The 19,765-nt window shown below is 40.8% G+C and overlaps 2 protein-coding genes and 1 long non-coding RNA gene across 3 annotated transcripts; 2 read left to right on the top strand and 1 right to left on the bottom strand.

Annotated features, from left to right (window-relative positions):
• Positions 1 to 60: 60 nt before the first annotated feature.
• On the top strand, positions 61 to 8,582 carry LOC307043255 (putative aminopeptidase W07G4.4). Its single transcript, XM_079687601.1, has 16 exons — positions 61 to 178; positions 1,335 to 1,376; positions 1,483 to 1,573; positions 1,897 to 2,045; positions 2,145 to 2,253; positions 2,668 to 2,795; positions 2,880 to 2,979; positions 3,367 to 3,442; positions 3,526 to 3,611; positions 3,980 to 4,084; positions 4,346 to 4,421; positions 4,525 to 4,643; positions 4,728 to 4,811; positions 4,912 to 4,969; positions 7,793 to 7,974; positions 8,058 to 8,582. The coding sequence occupies exons 1-16, from the start codon at positions 168 to 170 to the stop codon at positions 8,193 to 8,195; spliced, it is 1,554 nt and encodes a 517-aa protein (XP_079543727.1). The 5' UTR covers positions 61 to 167; the 3' UTR covers positions 8,196 to 8,582.
• Positions 8,583 to 9,614: 1,032 nt separating this feature from the next.
• pcna (proliferating cell nuclear antigen) lies at positions 9,615 to 13,272 on the top strand. Its single transcript, XM_079687604.1, has 6 exons — positions 9,615 to 10,046; positions 11,091 to 11,188; positions 11,272 to 11,339; positions 11,425 to 11,619; positions 12,528 to 12,651; positions 12,756 to 13,272. The coding sequence occupies exons 1-6, from the start codon at positions 9,826 to 9,828 to the stop codon at positions 12,830 to 12,832; spliced, it is 783 nt and encodes a 260-aa protein (XP_079543730.1). The 5' UTR covers positions 9,615 to 9,825; the 3' UTR covers positions 12,833 to 13,272.
• A 1,803-nt stretch (positions 13,273 to 15,075) lies between these two features.
• On the bottom strand, positions 15,076 to 18,524 carry LOC307042139. Its single transcript, XR_013809010.1, has 3 exons — positions 18,186 to 18,524; positions 17,688 to 17,744; positions 15,076 to 17,588 (listed from the first exon to the last, which is right to left on the bottom strand). It is a non-coding gene; the product is annotated as an uncharacterized lncRNA (long non-coding RNA).
• Between the last annotated feature and the right edge of the window lie 1,241 nt (positions 18,525 to 19,765).

Raw genomic sequence — 19,765 nt, 5'->3', positions numbered from 1 at the left:
TTACGACTCAGATCGTTGGGATTACGAGCTCCGGAAAGCCCGCGAAGGCAGCAGGGTGCATTTTATCGGATCATGTGACCAACCGGAGAGACAGAAGGGAAGGAGCCGTTGTCGCCGGCTATCAGCTTTGTCTTTCACCCTGAAGACACCAGAGTGGGAGGATTAAAATGTGTACCAGGTGAGATTAAATCCTATTTTATTTTAACTTTACCTGCCTGATGCTTGATAGGCTTTAGATGTTTTCTAACGTGCAGCTGTGTGCATGAAAACTCGGTGAAAACCCTGAGTGGGATTTGTTTGGTAGTTATGTTTTATGTCGTCATTTATTCAACTGGATTTATTTAATCATTACATTTAAGGTTGGTGAATTAATGTATCTGTGCTGTGGTGCTTCGTTTGTGGATTCACTCACAGATCAATGTATATAATCTGACCCTCTCATGTTGCAGTACATCGGCTTATTTCTGGGTTCAGTTTACACTAGACGGGCCCACACAGGCTTTTTGTCATTTTCTCTTTTTCTGCTGATTTTCACTTTTAGCTTGAACTTACTTCCTTTGCGCAATTGTCACATGATAACAAACATCTCTGGCCGTGTTAAAAAAAAACTGACTTATTAACGTGTTCACATCATCATACACAAACTGTGGACAATGCCCCTTATGACTGTGCTCAGTACACCGTTTTGATCGGGGAAGAACAAATGATCCTGTCACCAGTGTTGGACAAAGTACACACAGATCCTTTCACTTAAGAAGCAGTTATACCACAGTTTAGAAATACATTGTTATCATTCATTCAAATGTTTACTGAGAGTTGGCAGAAAATATATGAATAGCAAATATATTTTATTAGAGGATTACATTTACTGATGCATTAATGTGTTTATCCCTTTACATGTTGCAGCTGTTAAAGAAGGAGAAAGGTTGATTACTCTAGATTTAGCTGGGTTACTTATAATAACCATACCAATTTATATTAAATCTGAATCTGCAAAATACCCTGCAATTCCAGCTCTAGAAAAAGATAGATAAATGTAGTGGAGTAAAAACTGGTGGAGTAGCATTTAAAAATGAAATTAACAACAAATTATACTTAAGTAAATGTCATTAGTCACATTCCTCCACTGCCTGTCCCACTCTTTTAAAAGCTGAAGCGGATCTCAAAGGTCTACAGGTTTCCACACTTTGACCCTCTCCGTTATCGTTAACCTGCATTATAGAAACTGATTTGAGACACTTATTGCATCACTCTGTCTGAACTATCTCAACTTTTGCTGACAGTGCTCCTACAAGAAGAGGAAATAACATTTCTTTGCATGTTTCTCTGTGCAGCGTCCAGCCCGTTGAATGGACCTCCGACCTCAAAAACCAGAAGTGAGTCATAAGATGCTGCACTTCCTCCTAATGCCATGGAGTTGGTAGGTTGTTTTTAATTCATTCTTACAGGTTTGTTAGATGATGTTGTTTTCTTTGTTCTTAGTTTTGATGGCATCGTGTTGGTGACCCAGAGCCATGACACGCTGCCATCCGAGCTCGAGTTCCTGAAGGCACCGCTGCAGGACTACAGCTCTGTAAGTCCATGTATTATCTCACCTGAGCCTCCTTTGGAGCTATCACACCTGGAATCAATTGACATGACAATACATTCTTATGTAGGACGATTTTGGGACTTTAAATTAGCTAAATGTCTTCATGATATTAACAAATCTTAATCAAGTGTAATACTGCAAATATTTTAACCATCTTATAAACAATGAAGACTGCTTCATTCTTTTCGAAGGGTCATATTTTAATGATACTGAGAATAAGATGGTAAAGCTTTATTCTGTCTTGCATTGTTTTGATTGTAAAGTCTAACAAGATGTGGGTTAATGCTCTTCTGCTCCTCCTCTAGGTGGACAGTAGTTTGGGGCAGGAGGTGGTCATTCTCAAGGTGCCTGGTCTCCCTGGTAACCGCCTGGTCTTTGCCTCCACCGGCCCTTTGAACCGTGACTATGACGACGTGCGGCGCTTCAGTGATGCAGCCTGCAACGGCATCAAGAGGTCAGTTGATGGAAGATTATTTCCCCCTGTTAGTGTGTCATATTCCAGATTCACTTCCAGGTTTCTTTACTTGTCTCACTCACCTGTGTGTCCTCTCAGGGCCTTGAAGGCCGGCATGCAGCGCCCCCTGCTAGTCTGCCCCCCCCACAAGGACTACAAGAACAGCAGCATGGTGGCTGCACTCGGAGCGCTTCAGGCTCTCTACATGGTGAGAAAATAACTCCTGCTCATACAGAGCTGACAGAGAGGCTCCGTTTCTATGATTCGACTACAAGTGTAGTGATTTTAAAGTAGTCGTTAAGTTAATTTAAGGTTGCTTTGTCTTCAACTACTACAACTGAAATATACATACTCTTTTCCACTTTTTAAGTATTTGTATTTTAGTGTTGAGCACACTGGTGCTGTAACAAAATAATCTGCAATACACCAAATCTATTTGGTGTAGTGTATTACACATTTCATTTCAATTAAATTAATTATTTTTTCGACTGCAATGGTAAACACCTCATCTTTTACTTATCATTATGATGCAGAGTTAAATCCCACCTAAATACTAGATCTGGAAAGGCAAATATATGCATGGTAAAAATACTCTATTGTTCTCATCTTTCCCCCCCCCCAGCCCCTGGAAGTGAGGGAGTGGAATGTGAAAGCAAGCAACCACAAGGTGTGTGTCCTGGGTCTTTGGGCAGCCCAGGAGGCTCATGGGAAGAGGCTGGTGGAGCTGGCTGACGCCCTGGAGAGCGGCAGGTGGGTTACACGCTTCAGTCCCTGTTAAAGTGTCTCGTGTTGTGATGTTCCCTGGTTCACCAGCAGCTCTCTGTCCCCCCTCAGACTGGCCTGTCGGGACATCGGTGGCTCTGACCCTGAACGCATGGCCGCTCCTCGCACCGCTGAATACGTCCAGGAACTCTTCAAGGACAGCCCTGTGAAGGTAGCAGGAAACATTATGTCCTGAGCCTCTTGTTTTTTTTTTATCAAGAGGTTTTTATCACTGTTGACTTTATCATAACACTGTCACAAGCCTGTCAAACACTTTCTTTACTCAAATACCTTTTTCAGCAGCTCTCCTTTATCACTGGCTCCATGTAGGCTTTTCGTCTCATATCTTTCATATATGTAAACATTTTATTCAGCAAGGTATTAACAGTCCTGTCGCATGAACGCTGTTCTCACGTGAGCAGAACACGCTCTGGACACAGAAAATCAGGAAAAATGTGTAGAAAGAATTTTAAATTGCAGACCAGGACAATTTTGTGGGAGTTTGGTTCTTCTTTAGTGTAAAGCAAGTTTTTGTAAACAATGTTTTTGTAACCTCCAGGTGGAAGTGGTGAGCAGCGTGAAGGTGCTGGAGAAGGAGTACCCCTGTCTGGCTGCAGTCAACCGCTGTGCCGACAGTACGAAAACTTAATCTGTTTTGATCACTTATTGAAATGATTTTAGCTGTTCCCACACCTAATCATGGCTTCTCCTCCTACAGGTGTCCCTCGTCACCAGGGCAGAGTGATCAAGCTGCAGTACTGCGGAGAGGGGCCGATCCAGACAACGCTCCTGTTGGTGGGAAAGGTGAGAGGAGACTGTCCGACCGCTGCATGTGAACCGCTTTAACATACAAAAAAAGTTATTTATTAATAGAAACAAAGAAGTGTCCCTTAAAACATTGTACATTTTAATATGATAGATTTGATATGATGGTAAGTTGTCTTCATGTCATCATCAAGGCTTTATTTAACTAATTTGACATTTTATCTACTAAACAATTATGAATGATAAATTCAGCAAACATAACGAGCTTTAGTTGCAGCACTTCTTTCAAGCTAATCAGGGAGAAATGTATTGAAGGAATATTGGGTTTGTTTAAGTATTGTCAGAAATGTAGCATGTATTCTATCTGTGTGACCGACTGCTTAAAAATAACTGGCGGTTGTTTCCAGGGCATCACCTACGACACAGGCGGAGCCGACATCAAGGCCGGGGGCTTCATGGCCGGGATGCACAGGGACAAGTGTGGAGCTGCTGCTGTGGCCGGCTTCTTCCAGGTAAACAAACCCACCCCCTCACCTCTCTGCCGCTGAATATTAAACTTTCGGAGAGGTCTGCACCTCACGACTTGAATTAAAAATCAACAGTGGGGGGCGAAGATCACAATGCTCTCAGTCAAGATGAACAAAAAGCATCTGAGGTGAAAAGAGATTAATTTTAAGAGACAGATTAAACCTGGATGGTGAAACTTGGAAATGTAATGCCTCTGCTGTAAATTTGGAGCTGTCCTTCTTCCCTAAGCCACTCCTGCTCTCTAGATTTTAGCCAAGCTGAAGCCAAAACATCTGAAGGTCATCGGCTCCATGGCCATGGTCCGGAACAGTGTCGGTTCAGGTCAGTTTTATCCACTTTTTTCCCATTGTGCATGTTGCTGTATGCATTTCTATGAGTAGGATCTGTGTGACATCGTCTTTTGTGTGTCTGTGTGTTTCCTCAGACTGCTATGTGGCCGATGAGCTGGTGGTCTCCCGTGCGGGCCGCAGAGTGCGAGTGGGAAACACTGATGCTGAAGGACGCATGGTGATGGTGGACCTGCTCTGTGAGATGAAGGAGAAGGTCACTGCACCCCTTTTTTAATACAGTATTTGTAAATCTTAAACCCCTTGTTTGCTCTTCTCACTCTGAATTGTGTGTCTGCAGGCAGCTACTGAGAAGTGTCCTCAGCTGTTTACCATCGCTACTCTCACTGGCCACGCCATCAGAGCCATGGGACCCGATTACTCTGTGAGTCCTGCTGAAATACTGCCACAAACTGAGATGAGATTACTAACTCTGGATGAAAAGACGTTAAAGATTGAGATATTAATCATTTGTTTCTGTTTAGATCATCATGGATAACGGGCCAGCCCATCGCAACAAAAACGCTGCTCAGTGGCAGAAAGGTGAGAGAACTTTAGGAGGAATTTAACTGTGAAAGTTCATTTTTGACATGAGGAACAGTTTTTAGGTTTTTCAAGGACTTTGAGCTGCTTATAATGAGCATCATCAGCCAACAGGTAATAATGTGACCTCAGGTATAAAACACATATGGCAACCTGCTGATGAAGACCTTGAAATGCAGCTGATAGCTCCAAAAAAAGCTAGCACAGACTGTTTTGTGAAACTATACGGATAACGTTACAAAGCCTAAAGGTAATTAAATGCACTCTTTGCCTTGAGCAAATTGAGAGTTTAGCAAATAAACTAAATAATAATCTAATCAATTTATTGTTTGTTGATTGTAAGCAAATGTAATAAAGAATTATTTGTATAAATGACAGTGATTTAAAGGATCATCAACTATGTATTACTTATTCCCAAATACAAATAATCAACGCGTTTCTTTGTTAAATATCATTATAAAATGAATGGGTTTTTGGTCAAACCCTGTTAAGACATACAGTGGGGCCAAAAAAGTATTTAGTCAGCCACCAATTGTGCAAGTTCTCCAACTTAAAAAGATGAGAGAGGCCTGTAATTTTCATCCTAGGTATACCTCAACTATGAGAGACAAAAACAGAAAAAAAAAATCCAGAAAATCACATTGTCTGATTTTTAAAGAATTTATTTACAAATTATGGTGGAAAATAAGTATTTGGTCACCTACAAACAAACAACATTTCTCGCTCTCACAGACCTGTAACTTCTTCTTTAAGAGCCTCCTCTGTCCTCCACTTGTTAACTGTATTAATGGCACCTGTTTGAACTCGTTATCAGTATAAAAGACACCTGTCCACAACCTCAAACAGTCACACTCCAAACTCCACTATGGCCAAGACCAAAGAGCTGTCAGAGGACACCAGAAACAAAATTGTAGACCTGCACCAGGCTGGGAAGACTGAATCTGCAACAGGTAAGCAGCTTGGTTTGAAGAAATCAACTGTGAGAGCAATTATTAGAAAATGGAAGACATACAAGACCACTGATAATCTCCCTTGATCTGGGGCTCCACGCAAGATCTCACCCCGTGGGGTCAAAATGAGGAGGGATTATATCTCTTCGCTGGCCTGGTAGCGCCTTGGGATCCCCCAGTCAGAGCTGGTTGATGTGTCCAGGGAAAAGAAAGTTTGGGGCTCTCTGCTGGAACTGCTACCTCCGCGACCCGACCACGGATAAGCGGGAGAAGATGGATGGATGGATGGATGGTGGAAAATAAGTATTTGGTCAATAACAAAAGTTCATCTCAATACTTTGTTATATACCCTTTGTTGGCAATGACAGAGGTCAAACGTTTTCTGTAAGTCTTCACAAGGTTTTCACACACTGTTGCTGGTATTTTGGCCCATTCCTCCATGCAGATCTCCTCTAGAGCAGTGATGTTTTGGGGCTGTTGCTGGGCAACACGGACTTTGAACTCCCTCCAAAGATTTTCTATGGGGTTGAGATCTGGAGACTGGCTAGGCCACTCCAGGACCTTGAAATGCTTCTTAAGAAGCCACTCCTTCGTTGCCCGGGCGGTGTGTTTGGGATCATTGTCATGCTGAAAGACCCAGCCACGTTTCATCTTCAATGCCCTTGCTGATGGAAGGAGGTTGTCACTCAAAATCTCACGATACATGGCCCCATTCATTCTTTCCTTTACACGGATCAGTCGTCCTGATCCCTTTGCAGAAAAACAGCCCCAAAGCATGATGTTTCCACCCCCATGTTTCACAGTAGTTATGGTGTTCTTTGGATGCAACTCAGCATTCTTTCTCCTCCAAACACGTCTAGTTGAGTTTTTACCAAAAAGTTATATTTTGGTTTCATCTGACCATATGACATTCTCCCAATCCTCTTCTGGATCATCTAAATGCTCTCTAGCAAACTTTAGACGGGCCTGGACATGTACTGGCTTAAGCAGGGGGACACGTCTGGCACTGCAGGATTTGAGTCCCTGGCGGCGTAGTGTGTTACTGATGGTAACCTTTGTTACTTTGGTCCCAGCTCTCTGCAGGTCATTGACCTGCAGAGAGGTCCCCCCGTGCAGTTCTGGGATTTTTGCTCACCATTCTTATGATAATTTTGACCCCACGGGGTGAGATCGTGGGAGATTATCAGTGGTCTTGTATGTCTTCCATTTTCTAATAATTGCTCCCACAGTTGATTTCTTCACACCAAGCTGCTTACCTATTGCAGATTCTGTCTTCCCAGCCTGGTGCAGGTCTACAATTTTGTTTCTGGTGTCCTTTGACAGCTCTTTGGTCTTGGCCATAGTGGAGTTTGGAGTGTGACTGTTTGAGGTTGTGGACAGGTGTCTTTTATACTGATAACGAGTTCAAACAGGTGCCATTAATACAGTTAAAAAGTGGAGGACAGAGGAGGCTCTTAAAGAAGAAGTTACAGGTCTGTGAGAGCCAGAAATCTTGTTTGTTTGTAGGTGACCAAATACTCATTTTACAGAGGAATTTACCAATTCATTCATTAAAAATCCTACAATGTGATTTCCTGGATTCTTTCCCCCCATTCTGTCTCTCATAGTTGAAGTGTACCTAGGATGAAAATGACAGGCCTCTCATCTTTTTAAGTGGGAGAACTTGCACCATTGGTGGCTGACTAAATACTTTTTTGCCCCACTGTATATTCGTCATGACGACTGTGCAGCAGATGCAGCCATGTGGATTTTATTAAATACTTATTTATTCAATAAATGATTTCCAGCACAACTGCTTCATATCTTTAATGCTTCAGAGAGCTTTATTTCCTCCATCACAACAAACACCTGTTCTTCCTCCTCCCTCATGCAGCTGGAGAGGCGCTGGGCGATGTGTTCGAGGTGTCCACCATCAGACGAGAGGACTACGAGTTCCACAAGGGAAAGTCTGAGTACGAGGACATTCTGCAGTGCAACAACCTGCCGTCCTCCGCTACACCTCGCGGACATCAGACCCCTGCAGCTTTCCTCATCATGGCCTCTGGGCTCGACAAGGTGCTCACACTTTGTCATAAGAATATAACTCTTAAGTATGAAGAATTGAATGTAATTAACTTGTATGATAACTTATATTCCAGCACGGTGTGGACTCTAAGGCCCCTCTGCCATACTCCCACGTTGACATCGCCGGGTCCAGCGGTCCTTTCCCAGGGGTCCCAACAGGATCCCCCATCCTCGCCATGGCAACCCACTACATCCTCTCTGATAGTCTCTAAATGGATACACCAGGAACATAAAGATCTTCTGCACTCTATGCCAACACACATTTGGAACAGTCCAAATAAAAAATGAAATCCCTGCCACAACACATATTGCAAATAGTGCAATGTTTCTGTCTGACATTCCTTACAATGTGTTCACTCTGCAAGAATATTCTTCACTCCCTCTAAGATCTTGTGAAGTTTGTCCTGTCTACACCAAGTCTCAATGACCCTGGCCTAAATCAACATGCGTAAATATACTCAGGGGTTAAATGGCAGTATTAAAATACTATCCTTTTTATTCGTGTCTGTATGTGTGCGACAAACAGGGGTTGTGTGGGATGCTGTGTGTCAGTGAAACCAAGCACTTCTAAATGATTAATAAAACATTTGAAATTAAAATGTTCTCTGTCTTCTTTCTATATAGTTAGTAGTTGTGCATGTTTGCATAACATGCATAAGTTCATCAGAATCAGGGGAGGAGTATAAGAAGCAGATATACTATCTGCCATACTTAAAGGTGGGGTAGGTAATTTTGGAGAAACCAGCTCGAGTGCGCTAGAATTATAAAATACACAGCCGGAAAAAATCTGCCACTTCCTTACAGAGCCCCTCCTCCAACACACACATGACCAATGAGGGCACGAGATAAGTTTGTGCACAGATGGAAGGCTGACAGGCAGGTAGGCCATCCAGTTATTTTTAAAATGATTGGTCGTGCTTTTTAAAGTACTACGGCTTCCACAGATGACATTTTTTTATGGACTTTTGGTCAAAGCAAGATATTCATTGCTATCGGAATGTTAAGAGCATTCCATGGAATATAACAAAGTGTATCTCAAGCCGGTTTCTCAAACTTACCTACCCCACCTTTAAGGTATTGGCATAGGCTATTTTGAACTGCTTGGCAGAAGGAAGAAAGTCCTGTAGCTGTTGAGAAGTTTTGCATGAAAAGTTTCACGTCGTAAAATGGTTTGGAACAGAATATTCTCTAATGTATTTGTGGTATAAAAAAAAATTACAACCATATTGGTTTGGGGTTGCAACGTGGCACAAAAAACTAAGGGGTAACGGAGAATAGTTAAATTGTTGTCGGATAAATATAATCAATGTTTGTTATTTGGCCATTTGCCTGCTGTTATTTTAGCAAAAGGGTCAAAGCAATTCGGAAAGGTCATTAAATAAATTGACTTTTGACTCCCTGACTGACTTGAATACAATTGTTTTTTTGTCGTTATGCCTGAATACATCCATTGTATCTGCTCTTTACAGAATTGTCCTCTCCAACATGGCGGACAGCAGTGCCCATTGTCACTACCCGATCCGTCCCCCTGCCCGATAGTGACACCCATCACTGATGTTCGCGGTTGTGACGTACCAACAACGGACACGGAAATGACGCAAAAACGCCGAGTCTTTATAAACTGACGTTAGCGCGCGCTTACAGCTCAAACCTTCCCTCTGCAGTGAGAGTGGTGTCTGCGTGCTGCACTTTTGCCAGCTCACAACACAAAGACTGAACTTCTAAAGGATTTTCTTGCTCTCACAGTCGTTGATAACTCAATTTGCCAGCCTCCACACTGCCGGAGTAACGCGAGTAATCTCTTCGTTTGAATCTACGCAGCCTTAAAACTCCAAAGCAACCATGTTTGAGGCTCGCCTGGTGCAGGGATCCATCCTGAAGAAGGTGCTGGAGGCTCTGAAGGACCTGATTACAGAGGCCTGCTGGGATGTCAGCTCGTCCGGCATCTCCCTGCAGAGCATGGACTCCTCTCACGTCTCGCTGGTGCAGCTCACCCTGCGGCACGACGGCTTTGACTCGTACCGATGCGACAGAAACCTCGCCATGGGAGTCAACCTCAGCAGGTGCAGCACACTTTAGAGCTTATTTAGGCCAGAAAATATTCAAGTGGTACATCTGTTGCGTTGTTTAGGATGTTGGCTAGCATATAAATGATGCATTTGCTGACTCATGTCACACTAGTTTGACAAGTTGAGTTGCTGAAGTTTGGCGCTGTTTGAATTCATTAAGAACAACAGAGGTTTGGTTTGTGTGCTCGTTTGTAATGCTCATCACAAACTTCTAGCGTCGCACACTTTGAAACCCCGTCGCTTTAGTTTCTTTTATTAGCATAAATGAACTGTATTATCTGAAGCTTACCAAGATGGTGGCCATCATGGCGGAATATTGCCCGGGCATGTCTCTACTACAGTGTAAAGTTAACTCTTTACACTCTGTTAAAATCGTGAGGTTTGTGCCTGAACTATTTACAAATAGCCCGATTGGTTTAACAATACTTTTCTTTTTGTGTGTTCAATAACTTCAATACATTTGGTGCAGTGCAGGCGACAGCTGCATTGTCATTATGTAACGACGTAATTTGAGCGCCAATTTCTCCGTGTGGAGGGATGGCGGGAATTGTTTTCAACCCGGGAACTTCCACTTCCGTTTCACTGCCGTCGGTGCTTTTAGTCACTGAGCTTTTTATTACAGTTTCCCATTATTTACATAAAGAAAAATATGAAATACAGATCTTAAATCTGTTTCCATATGTCAAGATTATTATAGGCACACACGTGGTTCATTTATTGTTGTTTATTTTGTAATTGTATAGGTATATGGTTTGCCAAAAACACTTCAGATATTAGTTAAGATATCAACTTTTAAATTGGAGTTTTTACATGTATTACGTTCAATCACAATTAAGTAATTGGGAAGTAACTGACAGATTTATTGATGATGATATATCATACAACTGCTTATCAGCCCAAAACCTTAACAAATAAACCCTCAAAAAATGTATTGTAATAGAAATTCATACACACACTTAAAAAGGTGAAACTTTTTTTTTGTTGAAATTGGATGTTTTCTAGTTTGTAACCGTTTTGGCTTTTTTCTCTCCCATACAGTATGTCAAAAATCCTGAAGTGTGCAGGAAATGAAGACATCATCACCCTCAGAGCAGAAGACAATGCAGACACACTCGCACTCGTGTTTGAGACAATCAGTAAGTTATTGGCTTTAAAGCAGAATCAAAGCAAGGATCAGGATCAAATTGTTTATTTACCTCTTTTCTCTTCACTCTTGCAGACCAGGAGAAGGTCTCAGATTATGAGATGAAGCTGATGGATCTGGATGTGGAGCAGCTTGGTATTCCAGTAAGTAATTTGTCATTTCCTTTTCTTTAATTGCTTTAATTTCATCCAGTGTTCCTAACCTTTCTGTCTGTGTCTCTCCCTTCAGGAGCAGGAGTACAGCTGTGTGGTGAAGATGCCCTCCGGGGAGTTTGCCCGAATCTGCCGTGACTTGTCCCAGATTGGTGACGCCGTCATGATCTCCTGCGCCAAGGACGGAGTCAAGTTCTCCGCCTCTGGAGAGCTGGGCACTGGAAACGTCAAACTGTCCCAGACCAGCAACGTAGACAAAGAGGAGGAGGCAGTGAGTAATAATTATAATAACAATATTGATAGATGATTAATATATCAATTAATAATCTACAGTGTAGCCAGAACAAGTATCTGTTGTTAAACATCATTGGCATTTAATATGCCAATGATTTAATCTAGCATGGCGAGTATCTTTTGGTTTTACACTTAGAAACTACTACAATAAATGTCTCTGAAAAACTGTGGGGACAGTTTTTTTATTTTTTCTAACATTGATGGTCCAACTATACAATTAATAATAAGCAGTTTAATTTGATATTATGGTAAAATAATAGTTGCAGCCCAACTGTTAATGGTTAGGAATCACATGTCCAATCAGATTACTTGTATGGGCAAATAGAAAGATTATGATAGTTTTGCCAGTTCTGCAAATGTATGTTTCATATTTTTTCTTCATTAATAAATTGAAAAATATATATCGTTATACAAAAACAAGATATTTTAAGAAGCCACCTTGAGCTACTCTAGAACGGATTTTTAAAATGGTTTATTTGCTGACCGTTTGTACTGTAACGGCCCGTCCACACGGCAGTGTGCGTTGAAGCTTCAACGCAGCTTCCCATTCACTTCGAATGAATTAGGTGACGTCATGCTTTTTTGACCAACTGCATTGTGGTTCCGTCGCTTTACCTGCGTTGCTCGCTTCGAAAGTTGAGAAAAGTTCAACTTTTCAAGCTTCGACGGAAGCATCAGCCAATCAAATCATATGCCAGTACAAGCTCTAGCCAATCAAACCGCATACTTGTGTGTCCGGGGCGGGAGATTAGATGGTTTGGTTGTTTGTCGTGCTCCAGACACGCCCACCCGCAAGCTTCAACGCACGCTGCTGTGTGGACGTACCGTTACTGTTGTGATGGCAATATGTTAAATTGGACATATCTTCTTGCTTTCCATTTGCAGGTCACCATTGAGATGAATGAACCTGTTCAGTTGATCTTTGCCCTCAACTACCTGAACTTCTTCACCAAGGCAACGCCTCTGTCCAAGACAGTCACCCTCAGCATGTCTGCTGATATCCCCCTCGGTAAGTCCTTCTTTACAGTGTTCAGAATTAAACTGCATTTGGATTTTAAAGAGGTTACCGGAACTGAAACTAGTGGCTCAACTTTCTGTGTTGTCTTTCTACAGTGGTGGAGTACAAGATTGCTGATATGGGACATGTCAAATACTACTTGGCACCCAAGATCGATGAAGAAGCTTCCTAAGTTGTTCAATACCAGCCAAATAGGGATAATAGAGGAACGCAGGCGACTGGGACTTGTTCTGAGTGATCTAAGGGCTGAAGTGATCCCATCGTGGTCGATGATCTCTCTGAGGTCTATGATCTCCTGTCAAATGAGATTCACAGCAGTGTAGTCATCTGTCGGCTCCATGAATGATGCCATCTTTGAGGAGAAGAAGCTTCAGTGCTTTCACTCTGTTCAAAGCAGCTGGCTGTGATACAGACAGACCTGATGTATATTCCAACTCTTCAACTTTTGTGTCTCCCTTTTTGTCCAGTTTGGAAAAGCAGATTTCAACTATCCCATTCCTCCTTGTAGATAATGCATTTGTAAATACTTCCTGTGGTTTCGTCAGTCAGCCCCAAATGTTTTTTTGTATTCATTGACTAAATCCAAAATAAATAAAATGATTTCAAATTGTTTCCAATCCTCTTTTTGTTCCTTACATTTTTGTGCAAAACTTTTGGACACATGCTGTGCCTACAGGTCTTCAAAGGGATTCAGTTTGACCTCAAAGTTTATTAAAAGTCCAGTCATGATTTAAATCTGAGTATTTTTAACCATCTTTCTGTGTGTTATAAGACTCCTTTTGATCACAAGAAAACCCATAATCAAGCTAATGAGAACCCTTTCACTGAAAATGTATACTTTGCTCTAACCCACATTTTGGGTAAAACTAAATTCTGTTTGTACTTTCCTTGATCTTGATTTACCGAGTGCAATCCAAATCCCTGATTCGAAAGAGCTGATTGTTACTTTAGATGAAAATAAGGAGCCCCTCCGAGAGATATTTGGTTAAAAAGAACACAATGGTGCTCGCGGAGGAGATTCAGGTGATAAGCTGGGGGGGGGGGGGCTACCTTGGTTGGTGATTGGCTAATGGTTACACAACCCAAAAAATCGTTATGACAAAGTGGCCAAAATATGATCAGCTCATTTTCAGACAGGTTTTTATATAAATGGATCAGGACAAAAAGAGAATATTTTTCCTGAAACGTTCAGAATCTCTACACAGAGGGGGCACATGTTTATGTATAAAATACATGAAAAAGTGGATTTTGCATAACTTCTTTACTTAATGATTTTTACCTCTTTGGGTCTGAAACGGCTATTTGAATAAAGCCATCAAAGCCGTTCAAAGTGTAAATGTATCTAGAAGAATGTAATTTGTAGACATCTGTGCTTAAGAACTTCCAAAAGATGGTACAGGAGTTCATCTCTGCCGCAGGAACCATGTGTAACCACTGGGTGGTGCTCTTCTTTTACTTTTTGTTGTGAAATATAGAACATTAAATCGTAATCACCTGTCGGCTCACATCTGTCTTATCATTTACGTATATCGAAGAAATGTAGGCTAATTTCCATTTGAAAGTTTTCCCCTGTGCGAGAGTTTTAACAAATGACAATGGATTCATGTTGAGATGGAGAGTACCTGTCAGTTACATCAGATTGATTAACTCTCAAAGCTATGACCAATGTCAAGGACATGTTGCAACGGCCTCATTATATTTAATTTATGCAACAAAGTAAAAACCTATTTTTGACATTACCTTACCTGCAGCTCAGTGACACAATTGAAGAATGAAACTGTTAATTGTTACTGATAATCAAGGATTTAAATTAAACTGCCAAAAATACTTGAAAGACACAAGTCTGTCAATCTGTCTACAGCTGGTTGATGTGTTTTTCTGCAGCCAGCCACTTTTAAATCCTCACTAAGCTTTAATCTGACTGGCAGCACATCTGGCAGTAGTCTGAACTGAACTTTCCCACTCTACACAGAGCAGTCTAAAATGAAATACTGTGACAGGAATAGAAAGGGACCAGCTGGTACCTATTGCTACCTGTCAAATTGAATGCCATTTTCTTTGGTTTGGGCTGCGTTAGAGAATTTTGTGTGGAGGCCCATCCTCCAATGTGATGATACACACCCTACTTTAAACCTTTGATGAGAAACTTTCCGAAAAAAATGTATTACAGACATTACTAAGGTATGTATCATGATAATCACTCAAGTCCCATTGTATGCATTTTTTGTATTTTAAAATGTGAATACAGGTCTTATACCTTGTTTAGTATTTTTCATTGCTGGTTTTAGTTGGTTTCCCTTTAGGTAACATATCTAACATCATCTTCTTTTTCAACACATCTTCACAGTAATTGGCCAAAGAATTACACTTTGGATAAAGATGTTCTCAATGTTGTTATTGAATGAGACAACTGAGTTCATTCAGCGCTTCAATGTGGCGTTTTACTCACATATTTAGAAATATCCATACAGATTTACCCAGTCACAGACACAAACACACATGCATTAGAAAAGACAGTTAACGATCAAACAGTGAGTTTAGATAACAACAAAGAGGATTACAAAATGTATTCAATATAACAATATACAATACAAGACATCTGCCATCATAAATTCAGTTTTTCCTAAAATGGTAACTGGTAATTTATCCAATTGGTATAATAGTCCTATAAAAAAACAATAATAGCATAAAGAAAAACACATTTAAATCATCACACATAGCGTGTGGACATCTGGAGTCAAATTGAGACTCAACAGTTTGTGCTAACCCCCAAACATTTAATTTGTCTCAAACACAGGCATTTTCATCACATATAACTTACCCCCATGTTCAATTACAATACATTTAGCTACTATGTCCTCACATGTCAATACACACAATTCATTGGAGATCTTTACCTTTACAAGACATTTTGCAATGTTTGTATGGATCTCTGCGTCATAGATAGCTGGCTGTATGTGCTCCTGCTGCAATGGCTTGTAGAAAACAAGAAGTTCTCTGCAACAACAGTTTGCACCTCTTTCACAGTTGCAGGGTGTTGGTACAACAACCAAGAACTCTACCATACCAAAGCAATTTGAGGTTTCTATTACTGAATTATTTATTTTGAAATTCATACTGTAGTCTCTGGTGGTGAATAAATTGTGTTTTTTTAAAAAGCTTATATCCAGTTACACTATTATGATGTTGGTACCTTATAGGTGTACAACTGTTTTTGCAGTGCAGCAATCTCCCTCACATTTAACAGTCTGTGAGAGCCCATCCTAAAGTGACTAAATGTTCTCTTATGCAGTTTGCTGACTTCGTAACAATGTTACAACTGGTCAGGGAAAATACAAAATCTTGTACTTCTCTGCTTGATCCTGGACTAAAGCATTTCCTTTTCTAACAACTTTCTGGTATGAAAAACAATTCTTAGAAATCTGTGATGAAACTGATTGTGTGCCAGAGTACAGCTGCAAGAGTTTGCCATTCATGTCTTCAAACACAAATGCTGAATTGGCCCATAAAAGACCCCAGTCCCTGGCACTCTGGGTAAGATGTGTCAACATATGGCAGTTATATGATAAATGTTCAGGTCCATAACGATCTGGTTCTTTCGCTACAAATTGAACTAGACATAACTCTGCACAATTGAGCTCATCGTGAGTGGCAAACTGGGATAGGAGGATGTGAACCGCAAATGCACGAAGCATCCAATGTTTGTAGTAAAGTCCTGGTAAAACAGTCCTTAATATTATAGGGGAATAGAGAAGAACAAATGCCCTCCACTCAGAAGCTTTCAAATGTATCCTCTCACTTAAGCGCCTAGGATTTCTTCTAATTTCATTTGGTGGCTGAATCTTACACAAAGCTTTGTCCAGGTCATCTAACTGAAGACGAGTCAAGTGAAAGTCCTTGTTGGCATAACGAGAGTCAAACCAAAGATTAACAAATTGGCGCACTACACCAAGACAAAAACAATTCATGTAGGCTGGTATAAAGCCTTTGATAAGGTCAAATGATGGCAACAGGATCAGTGGACTTGGTCCTTTAACACCCCTCTGAGCTTTGTCATTACAGTTTTCTATCACTAACTCGGCAAGTTGTACAGTTTCAGCCATTTATCTCAGTTCACATCCAACTATCTGTACAGGATAAACTCTAGTAAAACCTCTGCCTTTTGGTACCACCTCCCATTTGTGGTGTCAAAAACCACATCCATTGAACTGTTTAAAGTTCTGCACCATTGCCCTTACTACTGCATCACAAATACATATTTTAGCTGTTGCTCTGGTGTGATGTTCTTCTAATCCATTATCCTCTTTCCAATCAAATCCTGTGTCCCTCAGTTTTTGAAGTTCATGGATGAATGGGGTGAAGTAACTTCGAACCTTGGGTTTTCCTTTGCCAAACCATAATGTATGCAATAGAACATTTTTACATCCATCCACAAATGGTAATTCATCGATAGTACACAAGATGGGCCAAATTGAAGTTTTTGATTAATTGAACACAGGGGCGCCATCACAATGAAAGGTTAGAGTAATACTGTCAGTGTTGACTTCCTGAGCCTCACGTCTGTATTCACTTCCAGTGTTGATATCAGAAATGGAGGCATCTCTTGTGAAATGCTTACCATAGTTTTAATTGGAAATTGGCAATATGTTCAAACTCTGCTGGCACTCATTACCTGGTTCAACACTGAGGTAGTTTGTACATCTTGGACAGTAAAATGAATTTCTGTTTTGTCATTATAATTAAGAAAGTATTTCTCTAAAAACCACAATGACTTTGGCACACATCCGGGCACCACAAAGTTTAGGAGCTTTTTTGCTTTTGGCAGGCCATGCTTCGGGATAAAAGCCATGAGAAGAAGGAGAGCTGCCATTGTAACTGAAGAACCAGCATAGATCTTCTTCTCACCATTGAATGTCAAATACATGCTCCTAATAAAAAGGATAACACATTATATGTCAATACCAAAATAAAATGTCTATATTTTCAATATTCAAGCAAAAGAAACAAATGTAGCTAAATTATCTCACCATTGGATCTTCGGGAGTCTCGTCACCAGATTGAACTGAGTTAGCTCTATCTTCATGCTATAATACAGAAGTTGCAGAGATTCAGCTTTAAATAAAGGTGATGATGATTATACAGAAAGTTAGTTGTGGTCATAGGTGACAAGATGCAAGCTAGAGGCTACAGCTAAACAGCATAGGCTTAGCTTGTTTTAGCTTAGCACAACACAGCTAGAGAAAAAGTTACTGCCAGCTGGCTCTGACGTAAAAAAGGCGCTTACCAGCCATACTAACAACACAATAAATCTCACTTATTGACTCGTTATTATATTTCGTTTGTTTAACTTTAAAAAAAGCTGAAGACCAAATGATGGGTAGTTATTGTCACTGCCAGGTTCCAGTAAACTTACAGAAAAATGTAGACATGTAACTGTTGATTTTTACAATAACGTTTATAAATGGAATAAAATATACAAGATGTAATGTATATGCTACGAAGTGCTAGTAGGAGGATTGTCTTACCTTCGGACAATGTTTCCAGTTTTCCTGCTAGGCCAAACCAAAGAAGTAACAATGACAACTAAAGGCTAATAGCATGCAACAATGACAGGTAAATGATCACTCTGCTTCTTATCTACACTAACGTTGGTAGTTTGACTTAAATGTGATTGTTTTATGCTGCATATGTGTGCATATCTGTCATATTCAACTTGCTTGGAGACACTTGATTGTGCTCCTTTGCTAAAAGTCTCTAAAATGAAGATTTTCTTGTCATGCTACTAACGCTAGTGTTTGGGCAGATGGTAGGCCACCACTTTCTTTAGCTTGGAGCTGGGCATGTCTGAAGCTTGGGGATTTTATTCGAGCACCGCGACCAACAACCAATCACATGAATGAACGCTTTTTTTGAAATATAAATATGAACGGCGGGATATCTCTCCCAGCTCAGACGCGGTTTGATTGGCTAGGGCTTGAGCTGTAAGATTTTCAGAAACGGGATTTGATTGGCTGGCGCTGGCTACTCCGGCTTCTCCAGCTGCAGAAGTCAACATTGTTCAACTTCTGCAGCCGGAGACGGACCGCTATGCTACCCACAATTCAGTTCGGCGAAAAGCGAGGCAACGTGACGTCACCCCATTCAAAGTGAATGGGCAGACGCGTTTGAAACCGTTTTTGAAGCTGTCGAAGCTGTAGTGTGGACGGGCCTACGGCTCAGAGGCGGCTCAGAAGCGGCTCGGCGTATGGAGCTATTTCAGGGTCATAAGTTTTGATCATTAAAAAAACTACAATTTATTTGAAAGTTCAAGTTTTTATCCTGAACTTTGAAAAATACAATGATGTATTCAAAATAAAAAAAGTAGGGCCGGGATTTTAACGCGTTAATTAAGATTAATTAATTAAACAAAAATTAACGCGTTAAAAAAATTAACGCATTTTAATCGCACTTATTTTTGCACCGCGGAACATTTCTCACTGGATGAGTTTCAGGGGTACCGATTATAATGGAGCACCAACTAACGTTCATGACTTCAGACAACAACAAACCACAGTGAACAATTGTCAAACATGAACGAAGAAGCTGATGAGACCGCTTTGGTTGGCCCCGTGAATGGGACATTTTGTTTTAAAAAACGGACGGATGGAAGCTTCAATAAGAGCACGGTTGTTTGCAAATTATGCAAAAAGGAATTCGTATATCGCCGCAGCACATCAAGCCTCAAGTATCACCTCAATGCAAAACATATAGCAGCTAGCGTGGAAGCTAGCGTGGACGTTAGCCCGACTCGGAGTACAAGGACCCACACCCAATTCGCGTTAATCAAACAGTGGCCTATGCAACAGAGAGATTTTATTTTTCATCAGGATATTGGAAGAATAGGAGGGATTGAGGTCAATCACTGGCACTTTTTTATTTTATTTTAAATGGTACACTTTATGTTGAACTATTTATTACATTGTTGGTGCAACTGGCACTTCATGTTGAACTGTTTATTGTTTTGGCCAAGGTTATTGAGAGAGTTGGACTGAAATTGATTAGATTTTTTAAATCAACTGTTGGTAAATCAACAAAGTCTGTTATGGCCTCTGAAGCAACAGAGAGA

The sequence above is a fragment of the Notothenia rossii genome, assembly GCF_949606895.1.
Source record: "Notothenia rossii genome assembly, chromosome: 6".
NCBI lineage: Eukaryota > Metazoa > Chordata > Actinopteri > Perciformes > Nototheniidae > Notothenia > Notothenia rossii.
Note: the sequence above shows the minus strand (reverse complement) of the source record. Positions and strands in the feature narration are given on the sequence as shown.

What these genes read in the sequence shown, in the direction of transcription:
- pcna (XM_079687604.1), top strand. Translation starts at nt 9,826, where the DNA reads ATGTTTGAGGCTCGCCTGGTGCAGGGATCCATCCTGAAGAAGGTGCTG. An exon ending in ATGGGAGTCAACCTCAGCAG is followed by an intron (nt 10,047 to 11,090) that starts GTGCAGCACACT and finishes TCTCCCATACAG; the next exon opens with TATGTCAAAAATCCTGAAGT. An exon ending in TAGACAAAGAGGAGGAGGCA is followed by an intron (nt 11,620 to 12,527) that starts GTGAGTAATAAT and finishes TTCCATTTGCAG; the next exon opens with GTCACCATTGAGATGAATGA.
- LOC307043255 (XM_079687601.1), top strand. An exon ending in TCAAGGACAGCCCTGTGAAG is followed by an intron (nt 2,980 to 3,366) that starts GTAGCAGGAAAC and finishes TGTAACCTCCAG; the next exon opens with GTGGAAGTGGTGAGCAGCGT. An exon ending in CGCTGCTCAGTGGCAGAAAG is followed by an intron (nt 4,970 to 7,792) that starts GTGAGAGAACTT and finishes TCCCTCATGCAG; the next exon opens with CTGGAGAGGCGCTGGGCGAT.